This window comes from Ciona intestinalis, chromosome 4 (genome assembly GCF_000224145.3).
Source record: "Ciona intestinalis chromosome 4, KH, whole genome shotgun sequence".
NCBI classification, from domain to species: domain Eukaryota; kingdom Metazoa; phylum Chordata; class Ascidiacea; order Phlebobranchia; family Cionidae; genus Ciona; species Ciona intestinalis.
Window position 1 is genome coordinate 3,856,717 of NC_020169.2, and position 12,409 is coordinate 3,869,125.

General features: G+C 36.2%; 4 protein-coding genes across 5 annotated transcripts in view; 3 read left to right on the forward strand and 1 right to left on the reverse strand.

Moving 5' to 3' along the window:
* LOC100186235 overlaps positions 1-2,628 on the forward strand; it is a 12,812-nt gene extending 10,184 nt beyond the window's left edge. Inside the window, exons 9-10 of one of the 2 annotated variants that reach the window (XM_018811593.2) lie at positions 1,629-1,825; positions 2,250-2,628. In XM_018811593.2, the coding sequence (XP_018667138.1) occupies positions 1,629-1,803 (175 nt within the window). In that variant the 3' untranslated portion in view covers positions 1,804-1,825; positions 2,250-2,628. Of the gene's footprint in view, positions 1-336; positions 927-1,628; positions 1,826-2,249 lie in introns of those variants that run through there. The other variant, XM_002119251.4, reaches the window with a different exon arrangement.
* LOC100177375 overlaps positions 1-7,179 on the forward strand; it is a 9,304-nt gene extending 2,125 nt beyond the window's left edge. The window contains exons 4-8 of the mRNA XM_018811595.2: positions 5,013-5,222; positions 5,476-5,581; positions 5,922-6,033; positions 6,263-6,383; positions 6,659-7,179. Of these exons, the coding sequence (XP_018667140.1) occupies positions 5,064-5,222; positions 5,476-5,581; positions 5,922-6,033; positions 6,263-6,383; positions 6,659-6,910 (750 nt within the window). The 5' untranslated portion in view covers positions 5,013-5,063 and the 3' untranslated portion in view covers positions 6,911-7,179. The remainder of the gene's footprint in view (positions 1-5,012; positions 5,223-5,475; positions 5,582-5,921; positions 6,034-6,262; positions 6,384-6,658) is intronic.
* Positions 7,180-7,284: 105 nt separating this feature from the next.
* LOC100179719 (b(0,+)-type amino acid transporter 1-like) lies at positions 7,285-12,409 on the reverse strand. The gene is made up of 11 exons (XM_009860035.1): positions 12,268-12,409; positions 11,714-11,863; positions 11,160-11,255; positions 10,741-10,866; positions 10,169-10,310; positions 9,740-9,863; positions 9,571-9,674; positions 9,234-9,330; positions 8,716-8,865; positions 8,022-8,190; positions 7,285-7,714 (listed from the first exon to the last, which is right to left on the reverse strand). Exons 1-11 carry the CDS (start codon positions 12,320-12,322, stop codon positions 7,644-7,646), a joined length of 1,284 nt encoding a protein of 427 aa, XP_009858337.1. The 5' UTR covers positions 12,323-12,409; the 3' UTR covers positions 7,285-7,643.
* fli/erg4 (transcription factor protein) overlaps positions 8,700-12,409 on the forward strand; it is a gene marked incomplete in the record, with an annotated part of 4,890 nt that continues 1,180 nt past the window's right edge. The window contains 4 exon segments of the mRNA NM_001078237.2: positions 8,700-8,873; positions 11,168-11,302; positions 11,827-11,833; positions 11,835-11,839. Coding sequence (NP_001071705.2) covers positions 11,827-11,833; positions 11,835-11,839 — 12 coding nt within the window.

Here is a 12,409-nt window from a genome sequence, read left to right on the forward strand (position 1 = left end):
CCGATGGGAAAACGCCTGGGGGGATATAGCCAAGAACCCTATTTGGTATAGAAAACAAAGAACATTCAAAGAATTATAAAAACCGTTTTCTCACGACTCCTATAGACCGTTTGAAATTGTTTAAAACACGATCAGGATTTTTGAATGGTATGTGCTAACTAAAGGGTGTCACATCTTCTCCCACCCTACTATATAAGTAATAAAGTTGTATTACGAATCTTGCCTCTGGCACGGTGTAAACAAAATCGCCTGTAAACAATATAATTATTATTCAAACCTCCGTTTAAAATGTGGGTACTTTTTACTTCGTTTATGCCTTATGAAATTTTCTTTTAGATGCCAGCTTCCTTACCAAGACTTGTGTGTCTTGTGCGCCATCAAGCGGAAGAGGGATATATACGCCATGTTCTGGTGTGATTTTACGTTCACGCTCGTTATATTTGTGTTATCGTTGTCGTACTGGTTATTGGGGCGAACAGGGGAAAACCGCGCAACCTGTCATTTCTTTGACCGTATGAAACAAACGTGTAATGTGGCGCTCGGGACAGCGGCCGTTACCGCCCAAAAATTGCAGCATTAATCATACGTATATTATAGCATGGATGAATTCTACTATGATATACTCATACTGCATCTAAGAGTTGTAAAGTATTAGATCAATGAAGTCATTGCTTGTTCCAGAGATAGTAAATATTGCAGTCTGTTGGTTCTAAATAACTTTTGCGCTTATTCTCCTTAAGGGTTAAGAAATCTGGTCAAATTGAATGAGTTATTTTTTACTGGAATTTTCTAATTAACATTGCATTTGATAGTTATCTTTTAAGTTGTACGTTACTGAAATTTATTTGACGCGACAGCAATAAATTTACTTATTTTCTTTTGTCCAAATACATTTTTTCGGTAATTAAAAGTTTTGTTTTACGAAATCACACTTTTTGAAAAATAAAGCTTCTAAAACAACTATCATTTAAAACCAGAACCCGGTAAGTTATGAGCCAGGTATTCCGAAGGCAGTTTTGTTTGCTTAAATACACAGTAGTCTGGTGCGAGTCTATGTCCTGTGGTATATAAGCCTTCGCGATCATTATTTCGGCCTTCTCAGTCTAAGGCTGTACGCGTACAGGTGTTCGTCGTTTCAGTTTTTTTTTTCGCAACAAAAATATTTTCTGATTTTATTTGAATTTCCCGATTTAGTTCTCGTTATGAACTCCGCCCTAATTGGTATGAATACCAAACTGTTACGTAAAATTTTGGTGAGTTTTTTTTTATTTGTTGCCATTTACTAGTGCGAAAATATATTTGTTATAGTGTTTTATTTTTGTATTATTACCATGTGTATATTATGTTATTTATTTTTTTATGTTAATGCGTTTTCTAACATGGGCGCTTAGTTTTAATTTTGAAATTTTACGCTTAGTTGTTTTTTAAATACAGCGTTAATTATGTTACAATGTTTTTTATTGTAAATCCTATTGTACTTAAGATTTTAATATATACCATGAAAAAGTGATAGTTAAAATAAATTGATTAGGTAAAATAAACCTTTTCTTATAATAAAAATTATTTGTTTTTTTAAAATGAAAATCTTTTTTTTATAAAGGCATAATTATGTACTTATATTTGCATAGAATGCACAGAGTGGATAATGGGTGGCTAAAGCGAATTACTGAAACTTTGGAAGATATTAATTTGACGAAACAATATTTCGCCAAACTTAGCATGCACTGCGCCCACTCGTGGCCAACATTTTCTACACCCAAATCATCTAAACGTCGCTGTTCATCCACTAAAGAAAATGTTTAACAGCGCCCTCTGACGATCTTTGGTAAATGCCTCATAGAAATCTTTTAATAACTTGAATTTTATTTTTAACCTGTGGAATAGATATTATTTGACGTAAGACTTGTATAAATGTTTCTGTTTATGTATATTTTAGTGCAAACTTTGTCACTTAAGTGTAACACGCTTCGATTATTCTACCGTTTGTAATTGCATAACATTTATATACAATAGTTGCTATACTCATTCATATTATAGTTGGGTGAAGGAAGATTGGTCACTTTTTCATACTTTTTTCTTCTCCTATTTGGTGGTAAATAATGAACATTCAAAGAATTATAAAACCGTATCCTGACGACACACATATATCGTTATTAATTATTTAAAACACAATCAGGATATTTGGATACCCCACCCTACTATATAATGATATATGGTAAAAATATAACAAAATAAATCATTTATTTTAGGAATGTGCTTCTAAATGAACCTTGCTCTGCATATAGTTCCAGTTCATTCTCGTTCATTCCCCTAAGCAACACCTCTCTGTACAAACAAAGTTATTCACACCCCTGCAATACTAACAAACCGATCAGCCGATTCTGTAGGCTACTGTGTACGTAACGTGAGGGGTTACTTTGTGAAAAATTTAATGAACAAAATTCATATACATCATGATTCGTATGTTTTAAGTTAAAATTTCCGAAACGTTTTTTACATTTGAAATAAGCGACACTTTGTTTTCGAAGTATCTGCATTTTCCTTTGCAGGATTTGACCCCTTTCGTTAAAACAGTCGTTCCACCCCTTGTTTTACGTCGAAAACAATTAAACCAATTTTGTTATTGCCGACTTTAGCAAGACTTAACCGGTTAAAACCGCTTTTAGCAGGGGGTTCCAGAAAATATTTACCTGAATTACATATTTGCCTGCATGAGTTTTAGGAAAATGTTCTATTCTTGTAGTTTGCTTTGCGTGTTACCGAATAACTCTTATAAAACAGAATTTTTGCCTAAAATTTTAAATCTTCTAATTCTATTTTTTTATGGTTTTGCATCATTTTTCCCTAAACCTAAATTCGAGAAAAAATGCTTATTTGTACCAATGTCAAAGCGCAATTATCTTACGCCAGATTGGCAATAATTAAACACAAACAACTCACGTTGAAGGTAATGAAGATGATTTGCTTACATGATTTTATTTGGCCAACACTGATCATTACAGCAGCAGTGTTTGTTCTGTAACTATTTAACTTTCCGATACAAATTATTAAGTGTTTGCGAAACAACACGGACGATGGTTCATAGCCAGATAAAGCAAATATGAAGTGTTGTACGTCGTCTTTCGGAACCAAACACTGCTCGTGTAAGTCCATATACCTTAATTAATAACGGATGAACTTACATGAGGCTACATACGACACATGTGGAAATATTGCCCCGTCAGCAAATTTTAGCAGCTGTGTAGCACTAAAATAGCTGCAGCAAATTGTACTGTAATTTATGCTAATTATCTGACTTATATAATTCTGTAATAAAGTGGGTGGGGAAAGATGGGCCGCTTTTCATTTTATTTTCTCGTAAAAAAGCACATTCAAAGATTTATAAAACTGCATTCTCACGACTACCATGAAACGTTGTTAATTTTACGACTTCCATAGACTGTTTGTTTTTTTCCTGTTCAAAACACAATCAGGATATTTGGACATTATATACTAGACCTGTCCCGTCTTTCCCCAACCCACCCTAATACAATAAATATATCATATAAAATAAATTAAAGGGAGGGTCGTGTCACTTGTGTGTAATACTGTCTGGTCTCCTGTGCATATTTAAAACGTTCTTTACAATTAAAAAAAATATTTTGAGGCTGTAATGTGCCATTAAACTTTTTGAATTAATTCTCCTTTTGTGTTTTCACATCAATATACTAAGAATTTAAAGCACACAATGACTAACACGGATATTACACAATTTACCGCTGTTAGATCCGAGATTTCCGTTTCGTATGTGTATTCGTTTGGAATTATAGTTTTATGCGCCTGAGAAACATGCGACGCGAGGCGAACTGATACGAAATTTAATGGTATCGCAGCAGTTTACACAAAACCATTGCTCAGTACAATATTGTTCTAGCGACCGGTAATTGCGATTCATAATCACGAGCGATTGTTTCCCTTGAAATCTCGACCTTTTAGAATTTAGACAGAATCATCTAGTTTCCCATGCAATAGCGTTCACGGCCAGCAGCAGTGCATACAGCAGTCGCCTATATGCTTCCGAATTAGCAGAAAGGCAAAATATTTCTGTAGTTTTCCGTTCGAGTACATATGGTAATACACAGTTTATGGTTAGAATAATTATAGATTAGAATATATTCACTAAGATATAATCCTCGTGATGTTTCAATAGCAAAAATATGGGACAGTGGTGAAAATATACCATATACTTAGTAAGCTATCTTCATTTTTATTATAAATCGAATGTAAACCGCCTAAATCTTGTTCAACTGAAAGTTTGTATATTAAGAAAAAGAGAAAGCATAACATGAGCAACAAAAATCGATCTGTATATGTTGCATGTATTGATTCAGCGTTAGGTCACGAACAGTGCACTCGCGAGTCTATGCTCATTTGCTTTGACTCGAAAACGACAGGGGTGTTTGACACATGTTGGATCTATCTTAAAGTTCTCCGTCGGTTTGTTTGTTCCTTTCCAGTGGTATCAAACTTGTATGTCAGGCAGGCTCGACTTACGTCACGACGCTTGGAAAATTACAGAAGATTGGGCAACCGTGTTTCGCTGCGTTTTAGCTGACGCATGGACTCTCGCCTTTTCTTTTTTTCTTTAGTGGAAAGAGCGTGCTTGGCTCGTGCTCATTACTCAGGGAAATTTATGGTGCGTCACTTTAAGTAAAAGAACTGCTTCATTCATTCACGCACGGCGTGATGCAATATAAAACAAGCTGATTGGAACTCGAGTGGCATTCTGAGGCGAGGCACTTGTCGGCAAATGTTATAAAATGGCTGTAGCACGCACCCAGAATTCAGTCTCTGGCAACAAGCTGTCCAGTTCGGTAAAATGAAGCGACTTCACAAAGTGTGAAAGCAACTTACATCGAGCATTGCGTGAAAGTGGGGTTTGTTTGAGGTTGAATGAGACTCTATTATAATCCTGTTCAAAATAATTTATAATATTCATCACTTTTAAAAAGCTTGTTTAATTTACGTTTCAGATATTGAAAATCAAACTAACTTGCTTTGTTTAATTTTAACGGAAAAACAAAATGACCGAAGTTGTCCCGGACCACAAATGGCGCCGTCCATCCACTGACGCATCGAGGAAATCACTTGAGAGAGTCCAAAACATCATAGGTGACTTCGACGCCGACCATACGATGAAATATTACGACTACTGGTCTGAACATTACGAGCAAGACCTCGAGGTTAGTTTCGATTTCAATACCCCCACAATTTCTCAAAAGTTTAATTCAAATAGTTGGACGAAATCTCGGTTTCAATATGACATTTAAATGAAATATTACTTGTGCTGCATTGTAGACATAATGGTTCGAAATCTCATGTACAAAAAGGCTGTACTTTATTTCGAGGGCGGCGGCTTTCTCTGCCAGGCATATATACCTTTGGGTTAAATTTTATGCCATTCTTACTTGTTTGTTTTTTTTGTATATTTTTTAGAATTTAGATTACAAAGTGCCTGACTTCATGGCAGAATCGTTGTTCAGCTTCTTGAGTCCAAGTAACTGGACTGATAAGTCGTTCACCGTGTTAGATATTGGAGCAGGTGAGGATTTGAAACTGCTGGCTTGTTTTTAATTATTAATGGTTGCGAAGCGCTTGTATAAAACGCGTTGTTTATAAATGAACGTTGAACTGAAGTTCACCTAGTATAGTACTGTGGGAAAAGATGGGGTACTGTTAGAACCACATTTCCGTATTTCAGGATCGTATTTTTAACAATTAACAACGCTCTTTTAGAGTTACGGGCGGTTATGTAATCTTGTAAATATTCTTTGTTTACCACCAAATTGAACGTGAAAAAAACACCGAAAATGTCCCACTTTACCTCATCCTTACATATCATATTATCAGTAAACTTTTAACGCCTTTTGGTTATTTTTAAGGTACCGGGCAAATGGCGATTGCTCTATCGAAGATTCAGTACGCTGGTTTGATTGATGCGCTGGACGGTAACAGCTTAATGTTAAAGAAAGCACAGAGCAAGAACCTGTACAGGTATAACATGTGCTTTCACGCGTGTTGAGGGTAAAGTTCACGCCACGTTTTATTTGATAAGTTCATTCTACCACATTGTAAATATATATAAAGTCGCCGTTTAATTTATAACTAGTTTGACATCATCAAAAAGGCTGTGATCGGCGACACTTTATGTTTGTATTTCGCTTCACACTGTTTACTGTCGAACCCGCATTCTCTTAACATCTAATGTGTGTTTTTGTTACAGAAACCTCACTCGTCATTTACTGACCACTGAAAGTCCGCTCCCTCACGATAGTAACGCGTATAACGTAGTTGTGTGCTGCTGTGCAATGGTGCCTGCTCTCATACAACCTGAATGCCTCCCAGTAAGTAGTCTTTTGCACGAAAATCTTTTACTGGTAATTTTCCATAGCCATGCTAAACCGCCATGGCCTAAATCTATATCAAAAAGATACGGTTGTTGGCAGGCCCATATTGTTTAATCAAACTGTTTGATTAGCACGATTTGACTCCGTGATTACTTTAGGAGTCAGTTCTAAAACCTGTGGGAAAATTTCGAATTTTAGAATGTATTGCTAAACGGATGCGATAAAACATGTACGTAGTTGTATGTGGTTTAACTGTGTGCTTACCTATATAGGATATGGTACGTGTTGTCAAGTGTGGCGGTCTTCTGTACTTCACAACCAGAGCAACTGACGGGAACAACAGTTTTCGAGCGCGAGTGGACGAGCAATTGAACAGAATGTACGAATCCGGTTTAATCCGGTTTAAATCAGAAGCCGTCATTCCGCAATACAGTTGGCCGGTTGAGGAAATTGGAGAAGATGGCCAAAAGCATTTCATCGCTGCAGTTGCCATTTGCGTTGAAAAGATAAAGTCCTCAGATTAAATTACCTATATTTTTCATACGCAGAATGGCCGTTTAACTTTCCCTCTTATTTCTTTAATATTTTTTCCTAATAATACGTTTATTAAACCCGCAGAGTGACTTGTGTACAGCGTTCACGTTTAACGAATATATTATGTCCTATTCAATAGCTATGCGAAGTTTGCAGTAATATGTAAGTGTATATACGTTTATATATATATTAAGCTGGTGTTGAAATATGTGTCAAAGCGCTGGAAGTTTCGAAAATAAAAACTACTCAGAATTCGGTGTAATTTAGTTGAGTAGATTCTAGAAAAATCGCAAGCTTCTCTGATTAGGCGCCTGCTATGCACGCTTGAAGCAGGGACGCTGATTGGCGAGTAAAACAAGCAGACTGCAGTCAAGACGTTTTATTATTATCTTGCTCAGTTACTCAGTACCACCAAGACAGAAAGGTAGGTTGAAGAGAAACGAAAGATTAGGAATAAAGTAATAACAGTTTAAGTTAATGTAATAGTGTTAAGAGTTTTAGGTTAATTTAAAATAGAGCATCAATTTCCTAAAACGGAAGTGTACGAGTACCAGCTTAACGTAATAAATACTTGATATCGGTTCAGTATTGCAATGTTAAGAGTAAATGAAAGGTTCATTTAGTGAAAACACAAATAAGAAAATAGAGAGAAGGCGAAGTGCGAACTTGGGCGCTCTTACGCCGTCTGGCGGTAAGTCTATATGAAAGTACGAGCTGAATCCTTCAGGCGTTTTTCGGGTAATTTCCAGGTTGAATAACTTGTAGCAACTTCTGTAGAAACACGGTGGCTGGCCCTGTGTGAAAAATAATTTAGTGTTTGCAAACACATGTGTTCTTTATTTTTTATTTATTGTTAGGTCGGGAATAAGGAAGGCTCTCATTCTCTTATCTTCACCTTACTTGGTAGTAAACAAGTAATACATACATAGTTATATAACCGTAGACTCGCTACTCTAAAACACGTTGTTAACTGTTAAAACACGATTGGGAAATATAATATCTGGGTGCTAATAGTATCCCACCTTATCACACAGTATCACATTAACTAAAGTATAATGGTAAAACAGACTGCAATTTTACAAATTCTTTTAGATAACTCACTGAAACACGTAGCGTTGATTCCATAATGTATGAAAGGAACGTAAAATAAAATTCCACTGGCAATAAATAAAGTTGCGTATAGATATTCCCAAGCTGGCTGAGAAACAATAGGGTAGATGATAAGGTACAATGCAACAAGTACAACGATCACAGGGATAAAGATGGGGACCTGTAATGAAAAAACACGCAACTTATACGTTGGTTAAATTAAACGTAAAGCGTAACTGATGTATAATACATACTGATCCGGGTCATAGGTTAACTCTAGCTTATATCCAAGGTCCCATGGAAACTATAGGCGCTGAAGTATCAAAAACAAAATCAAACACAAAGTTAAAAAGTGTGGTAACTCGTAAGCACACGAGAATAAAAAAGAAACGGTGCAAAAAATACGCTTCGGATGAGTGCGGTCGTACGAAGGACTTGAATGGGCTTTCCGGGAGTTGGGGCAATGGGCTTAATCTGGCCTAAATTCCAGGTACTTCAAAATGACGTCACCCATAAAGAAAAAAGGGTAGGGGAAGATGGGACACCTTTTAGTAGTAAACGAGAAACATTTAAATAGTTATAAAACTGCATCCTCACGACTCCCATAGACCGTTGTTAATTTATATACGATCATGTTATTTAAATATTATGTGCTAAAGATTTCCTATCTTTACGTTACAGAAAAAAAGTCTGTTGCCCAACTTACTTTATAAGGTCGCTTTCGCTCCGGTTGTTTCCACCTCAGTACAAGTAAAGCAAGTGCGGAACCACCGTGAAACATCCACATACTAAACGAGAAATAATTCACAAGAGAGTCGAAGTCATTTGGAATGAGAACGGCAAGTGCAATGGCGGTCTGCAAAGGTGAGCAGCTAAATTAAAAAAAATATTTTTTTATTTATTTATAGAGTGGGGGAAGATGGGACATCTTTAGAACATACTATCTAAATATTCTGATAGTGTTTTAAACAATTAACAACGGCCTATGGAAGTCATGAAAATACGGTTATATGAGTTTTTGAATGTTCTTTGTTTACTACTAAATGGAAAGAGAAAATAGAATTGAAGGGTGTTCCATCTTCCTCTACCCTACTGTATAAAAAAGTTTTAGGGACTTTGGTTTACATGATTAAATGGTCACACGTGGTCCACTCAATACATATGTGTAAGCCAGCATGGATCAAGCTAAAATTGTAAGTGATTTGTTAATGTTTTAATACTTACGTTAAACAAGACAGCAGGCACCGGTGTAAGTCTCTTCGTGTGAACCATCGCTAGAACTTCGGGCATGTGACCGTTTCTTGCGGCCGTGTAGATTATTCTGTGTAAATATAAACAACTTTCACCGGCGGTAGTATTTTTTACACGCATCGGTTTAAAACTATTTCTGTCTATATACCACAATTTTAAATGGACTGTAAAAATAGGCCATTTATGAACTAATTTCTAGATACCTTTGCGTGCATCGCCGCATTTTACCCATATAGAAGCACATGTTTGACCGAAGCCGAATTTTACGCGTCTTTAACCAGATGTAAAAAGTTTATATCAAATATTATACCTTGGTCCAGTTATAATGTACCCGTTTATGCTGCCAAATGTGGATATAGCGACACCTAGCGGAATAATCCATGCCATGCTTCCCAGCAGTTTGACACCGAAAGTCTGAAATGTTTTAATTTAATTTTCCATTCAATATGATGTCATAATGTATGACGTCATATAGTTACCACGGCGACGGCACGTGATGCCATCATCTCGGTCATCGTAAGCCCAGCCAGATATGCGATGTTCGTCATGACATACACCAGCATAACAAGGGGTATCCCGATCATAATAGCTCGGGGGAGGTTCCTGTATGAGGTTAAAATACCATTCTTTATAATATACATGATAAGATGCAGCTAAATCCTAGGCGCCAAACCCATCATAGGCCTATCCTGACAGTTGCTGCACTGCTGTAATCAGTAATCATTGGCATCACATTTGTTTAAAAATAATGCACATTGAACTGTCCCCGACTCTCCGGCATTATAAAAAGACCGCGTAATAGACCGCGTAAAAATTACGAAGGGATGACATCTTTTTTCTTAATGCGCATTTCATTAATACTCTCAAATAAGGTAGGTTTCTATATCAGTTATCAACAGTCAGCTCACACTGAAGGATTCTTTAATTCCTCTGTAATATAATTAAGTTGATTCCATCCGTCATAAGCCCAGAACCCCTGGTAGAATGACGTACCAACTGTAGACCATTTTACTTCGCCAGTGAAACTGTTGTTCAGATTTTCGGTCATCCCTATGAATGCGAAACGTAATGTAACTTAAATAAGCAATTAAGCAACTGAAAATCAATAAAACGTTAGCAGTTTCTTAAGATAAATAATACAATAACATTTTTTAAGAAATTAGTTTGTTACACATTTTCTGATCTGTAGTTGCATAAATGCAAGTGTTTGTAGTTTTTAATCATTATTGTATTGCGTATACTACTATGGGATAAAATTGGATACCGTGTGCACTTAAATTATGTGTTTCCCGGTCGAGTTTTGAACTACGCTATTTTAGAGTCGCGGGGCTAAACGGTTAATTAAATCTGTAAATTATATTTTTACTACCGAAAAGGACGAAAAAGGAGAATAGTTGCATATTTTCTTTTTATTAATAAACCAGTATGACTTCCTATGGGTTATTGGTTACTTCCAGATATTAAACAAAGCTTGTTTTACCTGCAGATAAGGCGTAAAATCCAGCTCCAATAATCACCAACAAGGCAGTTAGTTTGGCAATAGTAAAACAGATTTGAATTCGTTCAGCAACTTTCACGCTGATGCAGTTTATGCAAGTAACGAAAGCTATATAAAAATATGTAGGGTAAAAAATGCATGTATATACATAAACATAAATATATATAGTAGGGTGGGGTAAGATGGGACACCTTTACCACATAATATCCAAACATTCTGATCGTGTTGTAAACAATTAACAACGGTTCATCGGAATCGTGTGGATGCGGTTTTATAATTCTTTGAATATTTTTTGTTTACTACCAATTGGGACGAGAAAATCGAATGAAAAGATATCCCATCTTCCCACACCCCACTATATAATTAGCCTAAATAAGGTTTGATGATCAGAAGTAACTTACCAATACAGGTGGCGGCTGCTAACTTGACGGCATCAGATGGAACATCCTGACAATTTTCAAAGAAAGGTCGGATCAAGTATTCCCCGAAGACTAAACCTGTGTCGAAAAACACGATGAAAATGTTAACGGGTAAATATGACAAACTTTCTTTACTGGGTATATGTCACTAGAAATCTGTTTTGCGAGTGAAATTTCCTACGAACACAAAACAAAAACTTGTAAATGGATAGAAATGCCTAAATGTGATCTATTAGGCGATCGTATTGTAACCATACGTTGCTCAATGTTCGACACTGCTATTGCTAAGATATTAAGCATATGTGTCCTTATACAAGATGCTTACGTTTATTGATTTAAAACTTAAATCAACTGTCAGCAATACAAAAAAAATAAACAATCACTAACAAAGTTACATACGTAATAAAACGGTCACGAAGTAGTTATAGCGACTCTCGATTACGCCAACATACGGTGATAAAACGGTATCATTCTTTCATAATATTCACTTAAAGTTACAATATTTTGATTTTTTTTGCAATCACCGACCAATTTACCTATAATGGCCACCGCCGATGGCTTAAGAACTATAGACGAGGTCCATGCGAATAGAAAGGCTGGTATCGGACCAAAAGCTTCTTTTAAATACGGATACTCGGCTCCTGACTGCGGGATCATCGTACCGAGTTCAGCATACGTCAGTGAACCTGAAATTAAACAACATTTAGGGCATGAATGTAATACGAACCCATATTAGGGTGCGTATAATTCAAAACGAACTCGGGAAAATGAAATAAAACCACGTAATAATGTTTAAAAAATCAAGAGGTAAAAATTCTGTATGGCAATGTCAAAACGGTTTCTTATTCTGTTTGAAAATAAAACAAAAAAACGCAAATTACTTCGGTAAAAGCAGATAATATGGTTGGGTAAGATGATACTCTTTCTCAATTTATTTTTTTTATTATATTTCGTCCTATTTGGTAATAAACAAAGAAAAATCAAATAATTATAAAACGAGGTCTCCAGGACTTCCATAGACAGTTGTTAATCCACCTACTATGCCCCCACCTACTATATACTGTGAGTCGGACTCTGACCACTTACTTACCACATGTAGCAATCAACCCACAGGCAACCCATATAAGCAGTGAAGCTCCCACCATGCCCACATTGCTAAGAACACCTACAGGTGAATAAATATCCCACTTCCACCCATAGGAAAACGATCACGCTAACTCCGCCCAAGAGCG